The 22,836-nt window shown below is 44.1% G+C and overlaps 1 protein-coding gene across 5 annotated transcripts in view; it reads right to left on the minus strand.

Annotated features, from left to right (window-relative positions):
• The window catches only part of PPP2R2C (protein phosphatase 2 regulatory subunit Bgamma), a 248,097-nt gene that overhangs the window by 121,669 nt on the left and 103,592 nt on the right, over positions 1-22,836 (minus strand). For 3 of the 5 annotated variants that reach the window (XM_082266616.1, XM_082266617.1, XM_082266614.1), the window contains one exon: positions 2,012-2,041. The exons of the other annotated variants lie outside the window; for them this stretch is intronic. In XM_082266616.1, coding sequence (XP_082122742.1) covers positions 2,012-2,014 — 3 coding nt within the window. In that variant the 5' untranslated portion in view covers positions 2,015-2,041. The remainder of the gene's footprint in view (positions 1-2,011; positions 2,042-22,836) is intronic. 5 annotated transcript variants of the gene reach the window in all.

Below are 22,836 nucleotides of genomic sequence, written 5' to 3' on the forward strand. Positions count from 1 at the left end.
AGGGCTCATTCAGAGAGATTTTCCGTTACTTCCCTACTATAGACAATTACTCCAACACATTGGAAAAAAGGGTAAATCTCCAACAGCAACAAAGAAATAAAAATGATTTTAGTAAAGTGGAGAAGGTTAGAACCTCAGTTGACCTTTTTTTGCTGTATGTGTCCCTGCTGCAGATTTCCCCTCAATACCTGTCTGGTAAAACCATTTTGACCAGAACAGAAATATAGACAATTCTCTTATGAAACCCCCAGAAACAGGGGTCCTAATTGTTCATTCTTATATCAAATAACACTGAATATTTTGGCTGGACGTTCACTTTAAAGAATAAATGTTATGTACGAGGTGGTATCAAAAAGTTTGGAGACTAGTTTTGTAACACGCCAACAGATGGCAGCACAAGGCTGCATTCACATTTACCAGGAGCACTGACCCTTCAAAGTTCGTGTGTTAAAAGACATTGTCTTTTGTACATCAGGAGTTGTGCAACTGGTGCTATTCTGACCACGTTCTGCTATTTCATCATGGACAGCAAGTTCTAAGAAAGCGCAAACTGCATGAAACTGGGAAAAACAGAGACATTTCACATGATAAGTTTACAGCAATGCTGCAATGAGTCGTTTGAGGTGTTTTGAGTTGCACGCGCAATTGTTCTCTGACGATCGTCATGTACAAGTTGTCGAATGGTTTCAACATTTTTCGACATTTTCAGGGCTTAAGCTCGTTAAAGGTCTTCCTGATCTCTCATTGTCTTCCAATGATGTTCTACCGGTCTTGAAGCGCTCATGTCGCTTAGTTAAAAAACTGGATTTTTAACTTACCGTAAAATCCTTTTGTCTTAGATTCATTGACGAACGCAGTACCCGCCCCTCTATTTTTTTGAGTGGGTTGGTGTGGTTTTCTCTGACACTGCTTTGATACAAAACTGACTTCCTATGCAGGAAGAGAGAGGGTATACCCCCAGGGACTGCCCATAGGCGTAGCCAGAAATTGTTTCTGCCTAGTGTCCCACTCCTGTAGGGGGCAGTATAACCCTACTGATATGCATCAGAGGACTGCGTCCGTCAATGAATAATAGAGAAAGTAGTCTTGAAACCTTTTGATACCACCTCGTATTTGAAAAACGTTGTTCTTAATTGACCAACCTGTGCAAAGCTAATGCAGTATTTAGCAGAAGGGGAAAGCAGAGTACTCCATAGGAAGATTGGGAAGGTAAGTGAGAGGTTTAGGCCAGGCAGATAAAGGGTGAATAATGACCAGCCTGGTGGAGGCCCCAACACCTATTCTTATCCCAAAGTATGCTGCCTGAGCCAATGGGGGCATTTTTTAGAAACAGTAATCCTTTATAAAATTACCCAGAATGCATAATATGAGACAGGACTTCACTTTCTACCAAGTATGTCCTTTTGTCCAGGATTCCAGCAGGCATATTACTCTCTCTGCCCTCAGAACAGCCACGACAAGTTGGTATGGGCAAATTAGCTAAGTTGCCTAGTCAAAGTGAGTTCTCCATATACTCCTATGAAGAATCCTCTAGGCTACAGGGTGTAACGCTACACTGTATCATATGCTCTCTTGGGGTTTTCTTCATAGGAATATAGCCAAAAAAGCAGCAACCAATTTCTGTGACTCGAGTAGCTTGGCTGAAATAACACATTCCCAGCAATGCTTGAAGTAATGGGGAAGGATCTCACCACCTGGATTCTAGGTAATAATTAAGAACTAGAAGGGGGTCAAATAAAACTTCCCTGTTTGCACTAAAAACAGGTAATTTATTATGTGAAGATACTTTATGAAGAGTGTACTAGCGTAAACATTTTTTATGCCTACAACCAATCAGAATCCTTGTTTTATATCAGACCGTGACATAAATAGCAGTTGGACACTGACTGGTGGCTATGAGCAAGATCAAATTTCTGGACACACCACTTTTCATACATAGGCCTTTGGATTTTTCAACAAATAAATGCACATATAAACAGAATATTCAATAAAAGAAGATAGAAAAACCTACCATTGCTTGTTGTTATGATGTCAAGGCAGCCTATTGCAACATGCAAAAAGGATAAAAAGAATACTTAAAGTTCTTTTAACCACAGCCAAGTAGATCAGACACCAAACAAAAATGTCCAATGACCAACAGTACTCCACTGACAACAGACCACTGTGTATTACAGGAGAGGGACCACAAACACAGACAAGCACAACAATGACAGATAAGATGCAAAAAAACTATCACAAGTGGAAACTGAGAAAAATAAATAGTATACACAAAATGCATGATGCTTCCTTTATTCCATCAAAGTTCTACTAGTTTCATAATATGGATTGTCACTCTAAATAGTATGTTGCAGGGCTCTGCATGTAAAAGAAGAACTAAACAGAGACTTTCCTAATGAAGATAATACAATAAATATACTATAAAACAGAGTTAGCACACCCAAATTTGATGCATAAATGGTTTTATATTGAAATTAATAAAGAATTTACAAAGGTCTAAAGGGATAGTACAAAATGGCATTATTTATACAAAGTGTAAAAAAATTGCAGTATAAAAAAATGGCAGCATGCAATGTGTAATACATCCAACACAACTTCATGCAAAATATAAACATAAAAAACATGGCCACCATGGTACAAAAGTATGGCAAATGTGACACTAAAATGAGGTTAAATATCTGATGTTTGGAAGTGCTTAGACCCCTTTCCTAGGGAGTAATTACTAAAGAAAGGAGAATAGGTCCCCTTTAAAAAAGATGGTGCTTACTAATCCAAGTGGTTTGACGATTTAGAAAATACATGTGATATAATGAGTAGAAAAATAACTTTATTAGGACTTAAGACAAAAACCACACATATAGCTGTAAAAAAACATCACTAGCAAAACATCGAAATTACCTTCACCCCTCACACATTAAAAAACCGACAACGTTGTCAATCCAATTAAAAAACAGAACCCTGACAATAACCCTAACAGAATTAAATGACAAATCACCCATTAACGATATGACCGTGATCCATCCACCCACTCAAAAGGAGCATCTAAGTGTCATAAAAAAACATATTCTTTAATTAATGGAGGGATCATGATATACAAAATCCAACATATGTGACATGGTAACAAAGCAATAGTATTTTAGCTTAATACAATGTTTCCTTTAACATGAGCCAATGGTTTGTTTTTTTATTGGATTGACATTTTCCTAATTGTCAAACTACTTGTATTAGTAAGCACCATCTTTTTTAAATGGGATCTCATCCCCTTTTTTATTAATTACTGTGTCCTTTAGATGCATTAATCCACACCCTAATAGGTGAGTTAGTGGAAAGAATACTGGGCCTCCCCTTTTTTTCGATATCGCATTGAGCGATACCTTAACTATTTGATATTCTTGTCCCTTTTCCAAGGAGGACCACATGAAACATCAAATATTGGACCTAAACGTTTGTGCTTAGACCAATATCTTAAAGTAGATATAAACCCGATTCATGAAAGTTGACCTAGGCACATATACTGTATCTGTAATGTTTACTTATCTCTCCCCAAAGCCCAAGTCCTGTGTCTTTCTGCTGTTTCGTTCCTCTGTTATCAGCATAACTTCTGATAAGTTCTCCAATAACCGAGATAAAACCCGTCTGAAATTTGTGTCGGGGTGGGTGCTATAAGCAGAGAGCTTGTCTTGTCACAGCACAGCTCTGCACATTTCTTCCTTCCTCTGCCTATGTGGACGGGGGTGTGTGTCTTTGCCCCGTATGGCAAGACAACACTCCTACTGCTGAATGAGGAAGTAAAAATTCTAACACGATGTTGAAATTCTAACGAATATAGAAAGCTGAAGACATCAGATATGCATGTAAAACTTATGTAGGGGGATTTGTTTAATCCCTGTGTATCATCTGAGGCTGTTCACTTCACTGGGTATAGAAAAGGGTTTACATCCACCTTAAGGAGGACCTCCTTAAAAAATGAGTCCAAGCATCCCACATTGTTGAAAATTGGACCTATTTTTTTTTTGTCACATCTGCATGACTTTTGTATCTGTTGTGGCCACTATCCTTGGAATGCTTTTTATTGCATGACATTGTGTAAGAATTTTTAAGCATTAAATGCTCCCCTTTTTGTACACCGCACTTTATTGACACTTTGTATATTTGATAATGTATGTACTATTCCTTTAGACTGAGCTTTACTACTTATACGGCTTTACTGCTAATATCTACTACTTTCAATACAAAAGTATTCTTTTGTATCAAAATTTGGGTGTGCTAACTCTGTTTAAGCCCTTGTTCACACTGAGGGCGGGTTTGAGATCGTGCAAGTTTAGCTGAACTCGCACAATTTCAAGCCCGTATGTTAGTGCGAGTTCGGGGCCGATTTGACGGACATCTGTGCGGGTTCCTGTACAGATGTCTATTGAAATTGCTTCCGAAGTTGCCAAAAGTAGTGCAGAAACTACTTTTGGGAATCGATGCAGCGCCGCAAAGTCAGCGTCACACCGATTTGGGTGGTGCTCTTGTGGGCAATAGGCGCCGATTTGGCATGCGATTTGACATGTCAAATCACATGTCAAATTGGCCCCATGTGAATGGGGGCTAAAGGATATTTATTGTATCTAATAGGGGGAGGTAGGATGGCTCCATGAGGTTCGTTAAGCACCCCTGTGCTTCCTTTTACTTTCAACTTATTTTTGAAGATGTGCAAGATACCATCTCTAAAACCAACATTGGAAGATGGGTACAAGATAGGCAGAACTGACTGTGGAGTGATTTGTGTAGCAGTGCTAGCAGATAAATCTGAAAAATACAGATGCCACTCTAATCTGAGTTGTGAGCAGAAGGATTACAAACAGTCTAGAGACATGACAAAAGTTGTGATAGTGGTAAAAGACGCACTAACGTTTTGAAACTCTGCCTAGAAGTTTACTACAATGGAAGAAAAAGGAGAAAATTCAAAATTATTTCTTAAATGCATTCAAAGGCCCATATAGCACTGGTAAGGTGTTGCTGGCGGTAGAATATACCAGAGCACACCCGCCACTCTACCTATTAAAAGCCACTCAATGGGTAAAATTCTGCAGAATCTCGATCGATATCAAGAGGGCAATAATGTGTACAGAAAAAGAAAAACGCATGCTATGAGGAAATGGAAACTGTAGTCTGACAAAAGTCCCTTCTACCAACAAAACTCCTAGTGCCTAGTATTTTTTACTTCAGTTCTGCATTAAGGCTGAAAAAATGGTTCACATCTTAGATTTGTTCATGACTATGCTTTAAATGCCAGTCAGGAGAAACAAGCAGACTTGATGAGTTCCCTCATATACTGTACATATTTGCTGAAGTTTGGCGATGTCAGGGTCCGGACTGGCAGGTGATGAAGACACAAGGGGTGGATCCTCTGTGTCAGTGAGGGAATGGCGTGGACCGTACCAGGGGACCGGTTCTAAGTTGCTACTGGTTTTCACCAGAGCCCGCCGCAAGGCGGGATGGACTTGCTGCGGCGGTAGCAACCAGGACGTGTCCTCCGGTAGCGGCTCAACCTCACGGACAGCTGATACAGGCGTGGTACAGTAGGACAAGGCAAAGGCAAGGTCAGACGTAGCAGAAGGTCAGGGCAGGCGGCAAAGGTTCGAAGTCAGATACACAGGCAGGGAAAATACACAAAACGCTTTCTCAGGGCACTAAGGCAACAAGATCCGGCAAGGACAGGAAGGGGAAGTGGATTTTTAAATGTTTTGTACTGATTGGACCAGGCACCAATTAGTGGTGCACTGGCCCTTTAAATTTTAGTGCAGCGGCGCGCGCGCGCCCTAGGGAGCGGGGCCGTGCGCCGGGAGGAAGACAGGACGGGACCCGGCAGGTTAGTGTGTTGAGTCCATGGACGGGAACGTCCCGCCGCGCGGACCGCATCCCAGCCACATGCGGGGGGGACGGCGCTCACGGTCGGGGAAGATGACCGGAGCGCGCCTCGAGTGCTCCGGGGAAGCCACAGGACCCGGAGCGCTCGGCGTGACAAGCGACTCTGCAGGTAAGTACTTAAGATGATGGGTGGGCATAACAGGTAGGCAGCAAGCATATTTAAAGACTCCAGCAAATGCAGCCTCCATTATTATCTCATGACACTTTAAGGCAAGGGTGCTCAACCTTTTGAAAAGCTAGGGCCAGTTAAGTGATTTAGTAACTGGTCGCGGGCCACATTGAAACAAATTGGTTGAGCATTTCAACATTTTTTTTGAATAGCATAATGACCATTTTCCTCCTGCAGCCCCATAGCCAACTATGGGGTTTTAACATCCCCCTACAGCCCCCAAACGACAAATGTAAATGAGCCCTTACTGTCCTGAGCCCCCTATAAGTCTGCTTTCACACTGATGCACCGCAGGGTGTAGCGCAGTGCGCATGTGGCTTTCCTGTGGGTTAGCTGCACTTTTCCATAGACATTTTATATCTTGTCAGTGTGGTGCACTTTCTGAAAATGCACCTAAACTCCTGAATGCAGGAGTTTTTGTGCGCTTTCAGAAAGAACACCAAACCTACAGGATATAATAGAAGTCTATGGCTCAATGCAGCTAGCCCGTAGGTGCACTACGCTCCATCTGCGGATCAATGTAAAAGCAGCGTTACAGTTGTTAAACCTTATAAGGCTCCATGCACACAGGGCGTCATAAAAACGTGCTCCAAAGCTGTTTACATAACGCCGGGAAACAGCAGCTGTAAAAACGTGCTTTCAGTAGCTTTTTCTACTAGCGTTATTGCACGTTTGGCCACAGTAGCTGTTAGCAGCGTTTTTTCTGCCTCCATTCAAAATCAATGGTTCCCTATGGGAGCCTATTGATTTGAATGGAAGTCACACCGCAGGTCGGATCAGGGTGATCCGACTTGCGGTGCGACCTGCACTGTGAGAATCTTGAGGGGGAACTCCACGCCAAAATGGGGAAAAAAACGGCGTGGGGTTCCCCCCAGGTTCCAAACCAGGCCCTTCGGGTCTGGTATGGAATTTGAGGGTAGCCCCGCGCCGAAAAAACAGCGTGGGGTTCCCCCCAAAATCCATACCAAACCCTTATCCGAGCATGCAGTCCGGCATGCCAGGAAAGGGGAGGGGACGAGCGAGCGGCCCCACCCCCCTGGATCATACCAGGCCACACGCCCTCAACATGGGGGGGGGGGGTGTGGGTGCTTTGGGGCAGGGGGGGCTCTGCACCCCGCACCTCAAAGCACCTTGCCCCCATGTTGATGAGGACAAGGGCCTCATCCCCACAACCCTGGCCGGTGGTTGTGGGGGTCTGCGGGCAGGGGGCTCATCGGAATCTGGAAGCCCCCTTTAACAAGGGGGCTCCCCCAGATCCCGGACCCCCTCCCTATGTGAATGGGTATGGGGTACACTGTACCCCTACTCATTCACCCCATAAAATGCAGTGTATGGAAATAACGACAGGAGACGTTTTGGAAAATTTATTAAAAATCTTCATCCGGCTCTTGTCCTCTCCGGGGGTCTTCTGCTGTCTTCTCCTCTCCGAGGGTCTTCGGCTCTTTTGCTGTCCGCCCTTCTTGTCTTCTCCTCTCCAGGGGTCTTCTGCTGTCTTCTCTCCAAGGGTCTTCTGCTCTTTTGCTGTCCGCCCTTCTTGTCTTCTCCTCTCCGGGGGTCTTCTGCTGTCTTCTCCTCTCCGAGGGTCTTCTGCTGTCCGCCCTTCTGCTGTCCAATCTTCTTGTCTTCTCCTCTCCGGTCTTCTGCTCTTTTGCTGTCGGCTGTCGGCTGTCCTTCTTCCTCCGGTCCTCCTCCGACGACGTCTCCAGCGATTATGCCGGCCTCTGGTCTCTGCAGCTTATTATATAGCCATTAGGGGCGTGGCCGCCAGATGATGTCATCGGGAGACCACGCCCCCTTGTGTCACAGATGACGTCATCTGTGACACAAGGGAGCGTGGTCTCCCGATGACGTCATCTGGCGGCCACGCCCCTAATGGCTATATAATAAGCTGCAGAGACCAGAGGCCGGCATAATCGCTGGAGACGTCGTCGGAGGAGGACCGGAGGAAGAAGGACAGCCGACAGCAAAAGAGCAGAAGACCGGAGAGGATAAGACAAGAAGATTGGACAGCAGAAGGGCGGACAGCAGAAGACCCTCGGAGAGGAGAAGACAGCAGAAGACCCCCGGAGAGGAGAAGACAAGAAGGGCGGACAGCAAAAGAGCAGAAGACCCTTGGAGAGAAGACAGCAGAAGACCCCTGGAGAGGAGAAGACAAGAAGGGCGGACAGCAAAAGAGCAGAAGACCCTCGGAGAGGAGAAGACAGCAGAAGACCCCCGGAGAGGACAAGAGCCGGATGAAGATTTTTAATAAATTTTCCAAAACGTCTCCTGTCGTTATTTCCATACACTGCATTTTATGGGGTGAATGAGTAGGGGTACAGTGTACCCCATACCCATTCACATAGGGAGGGGGTCCGGGATCTGGGGGAGCCCCCTTGTTAAAGGGGGCTTCCAGATTCCGATGAGCCCCCTGCCCGCAGACCCCCACAGCCACCGGCCAGGGTTGTGGGGATGAGGCCCTTGTCCTCATCAACATGGGGGCAAGGTGCTTTGAGGTGCGGGGTGCAGAGCCCCCCCTGCCCCAAAGCACCCACACCCCCCCCCATGTTGAGGGCGTGTGGCCTGGTATGATCCAGGGGGGTGGGGCCGCTCGCTCGTCCCCTCCCCTTTCCTGGCATGCCGGACTGCATGCTCGGATAAGGGTTTGGTATGGATTTTGGGGGGGACCCCACGCCGTTTTTTCGGCGTGGGGCTACCCTCAAATTCCATACCAGACCCGAAGGGCCTGGTTTGGAACCTGGGGGGGAACCCCACGCCGTTTTTTTCCCCATTTTGGCGTGGAGTTCCCCCTCAAGATTCTCACAGTGCAGGTCGCACCGCAAGTCGGATCACCCTGATCCGACCTGCGGTGTGACTTCCATTCAAATCAATAGGCTCCCATAGGGAGCCATTGATTTTGAATGGAAGAAAAAAAACGTATAACGTGGCTCAACGCACGTTAAGCAACGTTATGGAGCCTTTAGCAGCGTCAGACGTTTTTTGCAGCTTGACGCTGGAGCTCCTGAACCCACAGTTCCTGGGTTTTTTTTGGAGCTGTAAAACGCCTATGCCACTTGGAGCTCCTAAAAGCTCTATGTGTGCATGAGGCCATAGAATAACATGGATGGGCGTTCTGCAGCTGCAAAAAAAAAAACGTCTGACGCTGCTAACAGCAGCTGTAAAAACGTCCAGTGTGCATCAGGCCTAAAGGTGCTAATAAGTCCATTGCAAAAGCACAGTGTATGTGTTGTTTAATACACTGACCTTCTTTTTCTCTTCCAACTGGCATCGCTCTCCATCTCCAAGCTGCTAGAAAGGTCCCCAGCAAACTGCACTTGGTATCGCTCCGCTTGGGACAGAGGCTAATACTACAGAGGAAGTATCGGCTTATGTGGCTCCTGCTCTTTCCGCAGCTGTCTGCTTCCTCCACTGCTGGGGCCAACTCGATGAGCTCTGATGCTCTGGGATAATGGGTCAGCAAGCCCAGATCATGATTAACAGGTTGCTGACCCTGGGCATGCACTTCCCTGGTTTGAGGTCGAGGGCCACATCAGAGGGCTCTGTGGACCACAGGTTAAGTACCCTTGCTTTAAGGTATACCTTTTCCTTCACTATGAATGGAACATTCTCCAGCCACCTCTAAGGTTAAATTCATATTTGTGGTGTGGTAATGCATGGTAAAATGTTAGCAGATGGGTATATGTGTTTTGCGGTACACTTCATTCTAAATAGTGTCTAATGTACATTTACAGCACACTATAGTGCACCTGCATTACAGAACACTGCAATGCACAGACGCTCTTGTGTATTTTGATGTGCTGCAATGAAAACATTTCTGCAGGTGCAATTTTTTTATACATTGCAATGCACTGACATACCATTCAAAATAAGTGGATGGCCTTAACATGTAAAACAATGTATACCACAACACTATAGATGGTTTGGGGTAGGATGTTCATAGCAAAGCAGACAGAACACAGCCAAGAGATTGCAAGACAGTGAACACAACCCATCATACCAGCATGTTTATTTATGGCACTTTTCCACTGCAAGTCCCGGCTAGTACCGGCTCGGCTCTACTCGGCCCTGCTTGGCCCGGTTTGCTTTTCCACTGCGGTACCGCATGGTATAGTGTCGGAACGGTTCGGTGCGGTACGGTATAGGTTTTTCCACTAAAGTAGTACTAAAGTTAAGTGGGTGGGATAACAATGGGGTGGGTGGGATTCTCTGACCAATCAGTGGCTAGTAGTGACTGCATGCAAAGGATTGTGGGATATGGTACCAGTTTGGTACCTGTTGGACCTACAATCGAGTAGGTACTGTTTTTTCAGAGCCGTACCGTACCGTACCGTACCGTTCGGTTCCATGCTGTGGAAAAGCAAACATATACCGTACCGTACCGAACCGTTCCGACCCTATACCATGCGGTACCGTAGTGGAAAAGCACAAAAGCGTGCCGAACCGGTACGGTTCCATGCAGTGGAAAAGCGCCATTAGAGGCACCAAGGACAACCAGCAGTTCAAGATTCATAGTGAAAGTTACACCTTTAAGCAAATACCTTTGTTAGCCTTAGAAGGAATGCTCTATTTTCTTGCATAATGAAGTATGCTACATACTGGGTCTGGATCACCTTAAAGTGTATCTAAATCGAAGAAAAAAAATGTAACATATTGCAGATTACCAGATTTCAGTCATATCTAAGGACTGGTAAACTGCAAAATATTACATTTTTGTTCTTGGGTTTAGATACACTTTCAGGTGATCCCGACCTGGTATGTAGCATACTTTCACAGACCTAAGGATAATTTGACTGGCCATTGTGGTGGGAAGTTGGACCTTTCCTTTCACATTTGCTTACGTTGCCAAACATTCTTGCACCATCTTATGTGTAACATCTGCCTCACATACAGGTACTGCATGAGAGAGTGTATGATCTTGAACAAAGATCACTAACAAACAGTAATGGATAGTGAGTTGGAAGATGTTAAACTGGAACTCAAGTGTTGGATTTGGTATACAATTTTTCTTTCAAGGAAGATCAAATGAATAAAAATGGCCGTCTTCTCTATAAAAAACAAATACATTTATAAGGATACCAAAAAAGGAAAAGTCCCTTAAACTGAATGGCATGGATCCCGAACTGAAACTTACCAGATCACTGGAACAAAAGAAGGCTGTGGTCTTGTAAAACCTATACTGCTTGGCATGATCAGTGAAATATCTAGGTACCAGGTCAAACAAATTTGGTACATAACTCTGCATCTCTTACCTTTCTGCAAGATAACTGGAAAAATTCTAAAGAGCCATCCACCCTTTCTCATGAACTGGTCTTCCTGGCTTAAAAATTATTACTGAAGTATTTAGAAAAAAAAAGAGATACCTACTGTGAACTAATTTGGAATAAGCCCAAGGGTCTTACCTACATGATATCCTGGTTTACTAATTATTAGATATGACAAATATGGAGTGTACATATAATTCTAATATATAGAAAAAAATCTTTTAAAGTGCTCTTAGATAAATGTGAGGTTTTCGAGATCCTTCTGGTTTCAGTATACTCAGTTGAGACCCTGATGGCACAACTCCAAATTATAGCTATCATTATTTACAATTTCCCAGCAATAAATAAAGGAGCACAAGTAACCCACTGAAGGTACATAAAGTACCAGAGTCCATATGTGCGGGCTGATAAGGTGCTAACTATAAACCCAGCAGCAATGCAAATGATACAAAGGTTTGCTACTCAGAGAGCACTAGAAGTCCCAACAGCACTGCAAAAAGTAGAAATAATGGCCAATAATATAGCTATGGCTATTGATTTTACACTCAGTACGAGCTGGTAATCAGAGGTACATGTATCAGATTTACAATACCATCTACTCAAGCTAATTTTCTGTTGAACGCCTTAAGACTTCTGTTTAGCTTTAAACCTACTGCCTCTGGCATTGAAATACAAAACTAACCAATATCACTGTACTATATATTTGGTACAGATAATTTCTGCATGTGGATATACATGACCAAATTATCTGTTTCACCTTGGGAAAAGATTGCATTCAGGGGGAGTACACGCCTAAATCTTTTATGACAGTGCCTGGTATTAGTACTGTATGTCTTTTGGGTTTAAAACTGTTGTCAGATGCTGAAATATAAAGTCATTGCAAAGAACCACCACTCCCACAATTCTTATATTTTCAATGATTAAGGGTCAATAAAACTTAGTACACTGCTCAAAAAAATTAAAGGAACACTTTTTAATCAGAGTATAGCATACAGTCAATTAAACTCATAGGATATTGATATGATCAGTTAAGTAGCACAGGGGGTTGCTAATCAGTTTTAGCTGCTTTGGTGAAAATGTAATTTAACAACAGATGCAATAGACGGGCAATAATGAGACAACCTCCAAAACAGGAATGGTTTTATAGGTAGAGGCCACTGCCATTTTTTTCCTTACTCATCTTTTCTGACTGTTTTTCACTAGTTTTGCATTTGGATAGGGTCAGTGTCACTACTGGTAGCATGAGGCGATACCTGGACCCTTTACAAGCTGAACAGGCTGTCCAACTCCTCCAGTATGGCACATCAATACGTGCCATGGCCAGAAGGTTTGCTTTGTCTCCCAGCGCAGTCTCAAGAGCACAGAGGAGATTGCAGGAGACAGGCAGTTACTCTAGGAGAGCTGAACAGGGCTGTAGAAGGTCCTAAACCTATCAGCAGGACCGGTATCTGCTCCTTTGTGCGAGGAGGAACAGGATGAACACTGCCAGAGCCCTACAAAATTACTTGAATCAGCCAACTGGTGTGAATGTCCCTGAGCAATCATAAACAGACTTCATCAGGGTGGCCTGTGATCCTCTATTTGGCCCTACGCTCACTGCCCGGCACCAAGGAGCTCAATTGGCATTTGCCATTGAACACCAGAATTGGCAGGTCCGCCACTGGCACCCTGTGCTTTTTACAGATAAGTGTTGGGTCACCTTGAGCACATGTGGCAGACATGAAAGGTTCTGGAGAAGCCGCGGAGAAGGTTATGCTGCCTGTAACATCGTTCAGCATGACTGGTTTGGTGGTGGGTCAGTGATGGTCTGGGGAAGCATATCAATGGAGCGACACATAGACCTCTACAGGCTAGACAATGGCACACTGACTGCCATTAGGGTCGGGATGAAATACGTGGACCCATTGTCAGACCCTACACTGGTGCAGTGGGTCCTGGGTTCCTCCTGGTGCATGACAATGCCTGGCCTCATGTGGCGAGAGTATGCAGCCAGTTCCTGGAGAATGAAGGAATTGATACCATTGAATGGCCCCCACGTTCGCCTGATCTAAATCCAATAGAACACTTCTGGGATATTATGTTTCAGTCCATCCAATGCCGCCAGGTTGTCTGTTCAGGAGCTCAGTGATGCCCTGGTCCAGATCTGGGAGGAAATACCCCAGGACACCATCCGTCGTCTTATTAGAAGCATGCTCCGACATTGTCAGGCATACATACAAGCATGTGGGAGCCTTACAAACTGCTAAGTACCATTTTGAGTTGCTGCAATGAAAATTCAGCAAAATGGACTACCCTGCTGTATCATTTTTCACTTTGATTTTGGAGGGGTCTTTGAATTCAGCCCTCTGTAAGTTGATCATTTTCGTTTCCACCAAAAGATGTGGCATCCTTTCGCTATTAACACATTACCCACTCCATATCAGTATCGATATCCAGCATGATATTTTTCCCCATTGAGATCTGATGTGTTTTCATAGTGTTTCTTTAATTTTTTCTGAGCAGTATATATAGGGAAACCAAGACATGGCACTGTGGTCAGAATTATTATTAAGTATAGGTCAGGCTTATGTAAATCACTTACTGTTCCTGAAAAGCTGGCTGTACATTTTAGAATCTCTGTATAATCCCTTTTGTGGCCCACCTAAATAACCCAGTTACAATTGTACAAAATAATTCAAAAAAATCTATGGTCAAAATAACTCAAATTTTGATAGCATATTAAAAAAAACATGGATAGTGTTTTGGTCTGCTGTCTGACCCACACAGAGTCATATCCATTGGTCGGATCCCGGGAAGCAAAGTTCAATGCATTCTTCTCATCTAGCCAGCTGTTTTTTGGCTAGAGTGCTTGGATCATTATTTTTCTAGTATTGTATATGTATGACTAGCAGCATGCAGTAATGAGGATTGTCTATGTCCAAAGTTCCGGACCTGCGACCATTTGGCACTTTTGTGCCTCCCTGCAAAGAATAGTCTGTGCTTTCCTTATCTAGGTCAGACCGGTGATAGAAAAATATTGAATATACTGTACTGGATTCTAGTAGCTAAATGACTTAATATTTCAGTGCTGCCCAACTCTTTCCTTTGTTTTTTAAAAAATCTGATCTTTTATAATACATTTTTAAAAAATGTGTTAAAATACCAAATGCGGTGCAAGTAAATTTTAGGGGATCTGTAGTAGCCTAAGTGTGGAGGCACCAATTTCTAATACGTGTTATCTCTAGCAGTCTAATATAATCTGTCTCCAGTCTCTGACTGTCTCCTGAAGCATATAACCAGTCTTCAAGGACTCCTGTAGCATTTTCACAGTGTCTGACCATCTTCTGCAGCACATCTGCAGTCGCCTACCTTCTCTTGAAGCATGTCTGCAGTCTCTGACTATCTCTTGTAGCATGTCTGCAGTCTCTGACCATCTCTTGTAGCATGTCTGCAGTCTCTGACTATCTCTTGTAGCATGCCAGTAGTCTTTCCCCATCCTTCTGCATGTCTACAAATTTCTGTAGCATTATGTTCACTGAATATTGTGTGTGGCACTGTGGTGAAGTCTTCAGCTGGATCTGAGGCCCCCCATATCTAGAAAGATGACCACTGTTGGTCTATGTACTCTTTTGAGGGTTCTGGGATTTCTACCATTATGTAAAAGAATATAGTAAAAATATTAACTTAGGGATCTATTTATAAAAAATTTGCTTTGCAAATGTTTCACCATTTAATGCAAATGTAACAAATAATACCCATAATGTTTGTGATATGTGTGTAACAATTGGTTTCCATTTGCCAGGTGAAGGCAGTGCCGCCATCAGGGGGGTACGGGCAGCATGCTTGTAAGGGGCCTGAGCTTCCAAGGGGGCCCGACCCACACCCCCTAAAGAATCAGTTCTAACTAATTTTACCAGCACACCTTAAACCCCATATCCCCCCAGCTCATGTGCCACCAGCAAAAGAGATGAGCCCGCAGGTGAACCTGGCCAGCTCGCTCCGCTTCGTTCCCTGCTGAGGCGGAGCCTGCTGCTGTAAGGATAGTTAATATTTATCTGATTGGGCAGCACTCGGGCAGGGGATGTGGTCAGCTGGTCATTGGGGGGAAATAGCCCCCAGCCCTCACAGGTGCATACGAGATAGCAGGGTAGGTCACCGATCGAGTTGTGTGTGTGCAGCGATGTGCTGCTGCTGTGCCATTTGTGCTGTTGATTAGACTCACTTTATTTATTCTCCTGAGTCCTCAGATGGGACAAGCTGACAAGCTGGCATGATGGAGTTGGTTTGTGAAAATGGCTGAGGATGATTCTGGGTGGGGATGAGAGTTACATTGTGGAGAGCCTCTTCACTATGTAACTCTCATCCCTACCCAGAATCATCCTCATCCCTTTTCACAATGCAACTCCATCATCCTCATCCCCACCCAGGCCAGATTCATTCATCCCTCTCCACAGTATATCCCCATCCCCGCCCAGAATTATCTATCCCTCACCACAATATATCCCCATCCCCGCCCAGAATTATCCATCCCTTTCCACAACAATCCCCATCCCCGCCCAGAATTATCCACCCCTCTCCAGAATTCTGGGCAGGAATGGGGATACATTGTGGGAAGGGATGGATATATCTAGGCGGGGATGGGGATACATTGTGGAAAGGGATGGATAAATCTGGGCGGGAATGGGGATACATTGTGGAAAGGGATGGATAAATCTGGGCGGGAATGGGGATACATTGTGGAAAGGGATGGATAATTATGGGCAAGGATGGGGATACATTATGGAAAGGGAAGGATAATTCGGGGCAGGGATGGGGATACATTGTGGAACGGATGGATAATTCTGTGCCGGATTGTGGAATAATACACTTTTCATTTTCATATATTAAGTTTTAAGAATGTTAAAATAAAAGTGGGTGCACCGAAGGACTCGTGGGATGGCCAGTGGCCGGATTTGGTGGGAGGGCCAGTGGACGGGCCATGGGGAATCTTGGTGGTCAGGCCCCGGGGGGCCCAGGCCTAAAGTTGTGTAAGGGGCCACAAAATTTCTGATGGCTGCCCTGGGTGAAGGTAACATTTTCTAACATTCTAAGAGAAAAATAGTCATGAGAACATTTGACTATGATGAGCATTAAGGACCATTCACTAATAGAGAAAGTAGGCTAACACTAAAGGCTAGGAACATTATAGGATAGGACAAGCAGGGGAATTAATATGAGGGAGACCTCTACACTGTGTACACTCTACGGAGATTCCTGTGCAAACAGGTGACCACATAGGTGTATAGCCAAGCGAACCTCAAGCTGCAGTTTGAATTGAAGCATTTCTCAGGACTCCTGGTTGTTATTTCTGGCACCTGCTGATGTCCTTCCCAGCTTGCGCATTCGGCTGTCAGCCGGGCACTACTGACTGATAGGTGGACATGAAACAGCAGGAATAATGGAAAAAAAAAATAGCATGGGATCCCCTCCCCTCAATTTATACCAGGTCTAGTATGGATTTAGGTCTAGTATGGATTTAAGGGGGACCCCACAAAAAACAAAAAAAAAAGACATGGAATCCCCCCAAATTCCATACCAGGTCCATCAAGTCTAGTATGCATTCTAAGGGAGAACCGCATGCTAAAACAAGAAATAAAAAGTGTGCCCCTTCACCCCTCCAAATCTTAACTAGACTTTTATCTAAACATGAAGCCTACTTATAAAAAATGAGCAGCCTAACAATTATTAAAATAAACAGTTATTGCAGCAATAATCACCTCCTCTCCACTGCCCTCCACAAACTTGTCTGGTTTGAATGTCACCACTCCGTCAACTCACTTCCTGTGAATTCAGGATGTCATTGGCCCAATCCCCAGGGTGCGCCACCACGGTGCCCTTTACTCACAAAGAACAACACTGACATCAACACATCAGCCATGCTCTCAGGATCATTGAGGACCACCCAGTGATGAAGCAGAAGTGAAAAGAACTCTGCTTGTCACATGATTGGACTGAAAGTATCTCATTAAAAATGTAAACATAAATATCAAAAAAATATATGGGGCATCTCTAGGGAGGAAAGATTGGGGGCTGGAATTGGGCATTGGGAATTGGGAAAGTGGTGTCAATACTTCTAAAGCTCCCTACAAACATCACAATCGGACTATTCATTTTTTGTACAATTTCCTTTGGATTAATCAAAGCTATGTAATATGAGGACCTACCGAACCTACCCAATTACTATGTACCCAATCAGGAAAGCTCTTCCACTACATAGTTGTTGGTAGATCTAAATGAAATTGTACAGATTGTAAAACAATACGTTTAACATAGACCACAAAACGAGCAAAGAAAAGTCAGAATTCCTTATCTCTAAACTTGTTTCAGGTCGGTGGCTTATGTAGTGCTCCAGTGGGCTACTAGTTTTTAAATTTTGTTTTTGGACTCTCTGTAGCAAGGGAGAGCATTAATTGTTCGGTTTAGTCTGTTTTGGGTTCTGTTGGTGCAGGCTCGGTTGCTTTTTCCTGTACCCCCGGGAGTCTGCCTTGGCTGGGTGACCTCTGACCTACCCATCTGAAGATTGCAGAAAGCTCTTCTAAGGATCCAGGAGACCGGCAATCCAAGTACAGAAACTGACTAATACTGCAGGCAGCTACACAGTAATCAGGAAACAGAGAGTACCAGCCTTCTGGACTTAAGACTGTATTTGGCCTCTTTTAGGAAAGCCTTTCCTTTGTACACTCAAGACTATACTTCTGCTGTTTAGTACCAGTTTCAATTTATCGGTGTATTCCTAGGCATGCCCTCACCCTATCCCAGTTCTCTAAGAAAAAAAAAAAGACATGCACAGCCTGTTCTCTGACTCAGGTGATTGGGAAATACCAGGTGCCTGGCTGCTTTGTGCCTATCAGGGAATGGAACCTGGGACCAAACAGCCAGACCATCCCTGGCTCTGTGCTACACTTACAATGAAATGAAGCCAAGGCATCAGCGTGACAGTCTGGCCACTAGCATTTTCAGGAGAGGGTAACAATGGCAGCCTACAGTATATAATATAAGAGAAGCCACCTTGCTTGCTTATGATCCATATCATCTAAGACAGCCATTCTTAACCAGAGTTCCATAGAACCATAGGATTCCTCCAAAGGTTGCTAGGGGTTCCTTGAGCTGTGGTTGATTATCATCCCATCTGATGGTGCCTGAATAGTTCCTGGGCCAACACCACTTAGGCCCCTTTCACACTTGTGCAACTTGTCATGCAACTTTGGACATCAGAGTTGCTCGACATGTCGTTCCCCATGTTTTCCAATGATAACCATTCACATATGCGCAACTTAAAGTTGCAGCAACTTCAAAGTAGTTCACACAGTACTTTGGTCTGACTTTCATGCAACTTCAGGGCCATTGACTTCAATGTTAACCCTCAGAAGTTGCATGAAAGTCATACCAAATTGTTATACTATCCATGTTGCGTCAAAGATGCATCAAAGTTGCACTCCAAAGTCGGTGCAACTTTGGCGTCGTACAAGTGTGAAAGGGGCCTTAACAAAGCCAACAGCATGACAACTGTAAAGCCCCGTACACACGTACCGATCGTCGGCATACAAACGTTCGTCTTTTCTCCCCGGGATGTCGGTGTCTGTTGAAAAGTGCAAAGACTGCCCAAGAATTTTGTCCGCCGACTACAGCCGACTGCAGAAGTGATGTCATGTAATGGTTAACTTTCCCTGTGTTTTTTCTTTTCTGAGCATTGCCAGTCTTGCAAATCTGCGGTCTGTCGGCAGAATTCTGTACTGACTGGCGAACAATCGTCCGTTCTGGTGTCGGCATACAAAAATTTTAATGTTTGCAAGAAAGACTCTTGTCCGCAGAATGTGCGCAGACAGCTGTCGGAGGCACCATACTAACAAGCGTACAATCGGCAGATCTTTCGTCCGCCGACGTTTGTATGCCGACGATCGGTACGTGTGTACGGGCCTTAAGGCCCCTTTCACACATGGGAGTCCGTTGGCGGACTCCGTTTTTCTCAGCGGGGGATCGATCCTGACAGCTCCCTGCTGTTCTCTATGGTGGAATCGGATGAGAACGGACCGCCTCTCCATTCCCATCCGATCCCATCCTATCTGATCCACTGGACGGATGGAAAATAGGGTTTCCATCAGTCCAGATTTGACGGACCGGATCGGATCAGATGTCTGCGGACAGGTCTTCGCTGACATCTGATGCCCCGATGCATGGGGCATCCGTTCAGATCCGCCTAAAAAACTGACAGGCAGATCCGAACGGTCCACTAGTGTGAAAGGGGCCTTAGAGTACAGTCATCCTTCTAACCACCAATGTAAGGGACATTTTTCCACAGACCTCCAATGAACTGGTTTCAGTATGGGTTCTCATGAGACCTGGAACTTATTTTAGGGGTTCCTCTGGTGTAAAATGGATGCAAAAAGGCTGATCTATGGTACATGATTAATAAAGCTTTAAAATACAATTGGAATGGCTGCTACAAGAATACAGTTATACCATTTTGTTAATACTTGTTATAAATTTGAACCAAGAGAGAAAGAAACTAAAAACAGAAAAAAGGCAGAAAGAGAGCAATAATGAATACAGCCCTATGTTTCTTATTAAAGTTGGAAATCAATGCCCAGGTTGGATTCACAAAGGGAAAAGTAACCCCAGAGTGGGAACGCGTCCAAAATGACAACAACCCTGCAGTGTTCTCTAAAGCGATTTACTGGAAATACAGGCACTGAATGAATAAATAATAGCCTATAGAGCATAGTTTATCGACTATACCAAAGAAGAAAAATGTATCCTTGCATATTTGCAATCTATCATGTGAAATGTTGCTTTCAAATCCTGTTTGCTGCATTTTCTGTTCTATAACGCAAGCAGTGATCTGAAGAATACAGCAACATTATCAAGCTATCTATAATGGATTCCTTAAAGGAGAACTCCAGGATGTTATTTTAAGTAAAGGATAACATGTCCAGCACTAGTATAAATAATAAGGAAAAGCAGATTTCGCAGCAATACTTGCTTCCGCTTCAGTTCTGTCTCCCATAGACTCACCATTCTGGGATCCACCACTCTTCTTCTCAATATATTGATGTCCAAAATCATTTAACTTACTTCCTTAGATGCTGCCATTGACACACACGCTGGGAGACACCAACATGGGCTGACAGTAGTGCTACATAGGAAGGTGCTCACAAGTCACTATGTTAGCATCATTCTCAGTAGAGATAAGGGTTGTTAACAAGAGGAGGTTAGACCAGTGACACGTGACTGACTAGAAGAGATTTATGAATTTAGTTATAAAAAATGTGCAGTGCAAACGCTTGGGCATTCCCCCAGCTGTCACAAAGAATCTCAAAAATGTGTCTAATATGTATATTTCCTATGACTGTCAGCTCCATCTAGTGGCCATAATGCAGTATTTTCCTGATTGAGATATTTCAGGAAAATACTCTATTTTAGCAACTAGATGGAGCCAACAATCAAAAGAAATTAACATATTAGACACATTATGGGGATTATTCGTGATGGCTGTAGAAATACTGGGACATCCGCACAGCAAATGTTTTATAACAAGGCCCCTTATAATCTTTTATCAGTGGACACTGAGGGAGCTGACATGTTCCCTAGGCGTCTCTTCCGGGTTCGGCGGCTCCGGCGCTGTGAGCGGCGATGATGTCACTGCACGCGGGAGGTCACTTTCCAGCAAGGAGCTCTGAAGGTCTGGCATATCTTGCGCTGGTGTCAGCGGCTGCATGCAGGGTGAATATCTCCTAAACCATGCAGGTTTAGGAGATATTAATTTTACCTACAGGTAAGCCTTATTATAGGCTTACCTGTAGGTAAAGGTTTAATGGCGGAGTATACTACCCGCTTTAAGTGGTTAATGAATGGGCATCAGGGGCTTAAGGGAGAGCAGTAATAAAATGTATAAGGATGGAGATGGGCTTTGAAGCAAACCTCTAGGCAGCGCAAACATTCTGTAAAGGCCACTAAAGTGACTCTAGTATGATTATCAGATATATTTTTTTACTTTTAGGCTTACTATCTGTAGATAAAGTGAGCAGCTTTGACCAAAGTTGAATAATGTCGCTGCTATAAGTATAAGCCGTTTACATACCTCATTAACCTTGACCTAAAAACTTCCAGGATGATGCCCAGCTATGTTCACCTTCACCTTCACGGGAGTGAGCTCTTTCTCTGATTCCAACCCTCCCACATGTGCTTTCTCTCTTCTGATGCAGTAGCTCTGAGTTCCGAACTTGAGGCCCTGTTCACACCTGAGCGTTTTTCAGCTTGTAAAACGCTCATCTCTGAAGTCTCAAAACACCCAACAAGCAAAATCCCATTCATTTCAATGGCCCCTGTTCACATCTGAGCGTTTTGTCACCTGAAGCAAAATGTCTGAGGCTCAAAAGAGTACATGAGCTTCTTTTTTGGCAGATTACAAGCATTTTTGTTAGATGTCAATGCCTGCCTCCAAACACCTGCAAAAATCGCCTGTAAAACACCCGAAAAAACGCCTGAAAAACACCCAAAAAACCACCTGAAAATGATACGCTCAGGTGTGAATGGAGCCTGAGAGATCGCTCCAATGATGGTGAAGGTGAACAGTAACAGCTGGGCCTCGCTTAGCAACATCCTGGGAATTTTCAGGTCAGGCTTCATGAGGTATGTAAATGGCCTTCACCTGTAACATGGGAATTTTTCAACTTTAGTGCCGGTCCACACTTATGTGCTGCGAATTTGTGAAGGCAAAAAAAAAAAAAAATTTGCAGTGATGTGAACACTGCACTGCACTTTCAATCCAGGTCCATAGAAGTCTATGGAGCTGAAATTCACACAGAACCCTTTTTGAACCGGGTCAAGTTTGCACCATATATCCTGTGTAGGTGAACAGCCTTCATTGGAAATAATGCTTTTTTAGATGACATGGGAATCTTTGCTTTTCGGATCATACCTGGTCCGCATAGAATTCACATAATTGTGAACCGGCACTCAGTCAAAGCTGCACAGTTTCTTTTTCTTCACAGGCACCCCTTATCTACATGATTTTTAGGTAAACGTGAATCAACCCTTTAAAGTGTAACTAAAGACAAAACTTTTTTTTTTAGTTTTGTAAGGGAGCGGAGAGGGATCAGAACAGCTGTCTGTGCCCCCATTAGGGAGATTCACCCTCTGTGTTTGTCCTGGTGGCTGTAATCGTCGAATGTGAACGTAAAAGAAAATCTTTTGGGCTGACATCAGAACACTAATAGAGGGGAAATCTTCCAATGGGGACACCAGTTCTGGTGACCCTGGTGACAGGGACTGGGATTCCCTCTCACTTCCTGCTATGATTATGGAACAGGAAGTGAAGGAAAATATCACAGGGGATATAACCCCCTTGAGGCTTGCCATACATTATACAATAGTCTTATTTAAATTCAATTAGATTTACCTTCAACTATGTACTACAAGGTCCAGCCTAATTGCATACAATTGAAAGTGTTTAGGTTTGGCCTCATATTATATGGT

The sequence above is a fragment of the Pelophylax lessonae genome (genome assembly GCF_965119305.1).
Source record: "Pelophylax lessonae genome assembly, chromosome: 1".
Classification (NCBI taxonomy): domain Eukaryota; kingdom Metazoa; phylum Chordata; class Amphibia; order Anura; family Ranidae; genus Pelophylax; species Pelophylax lessonae.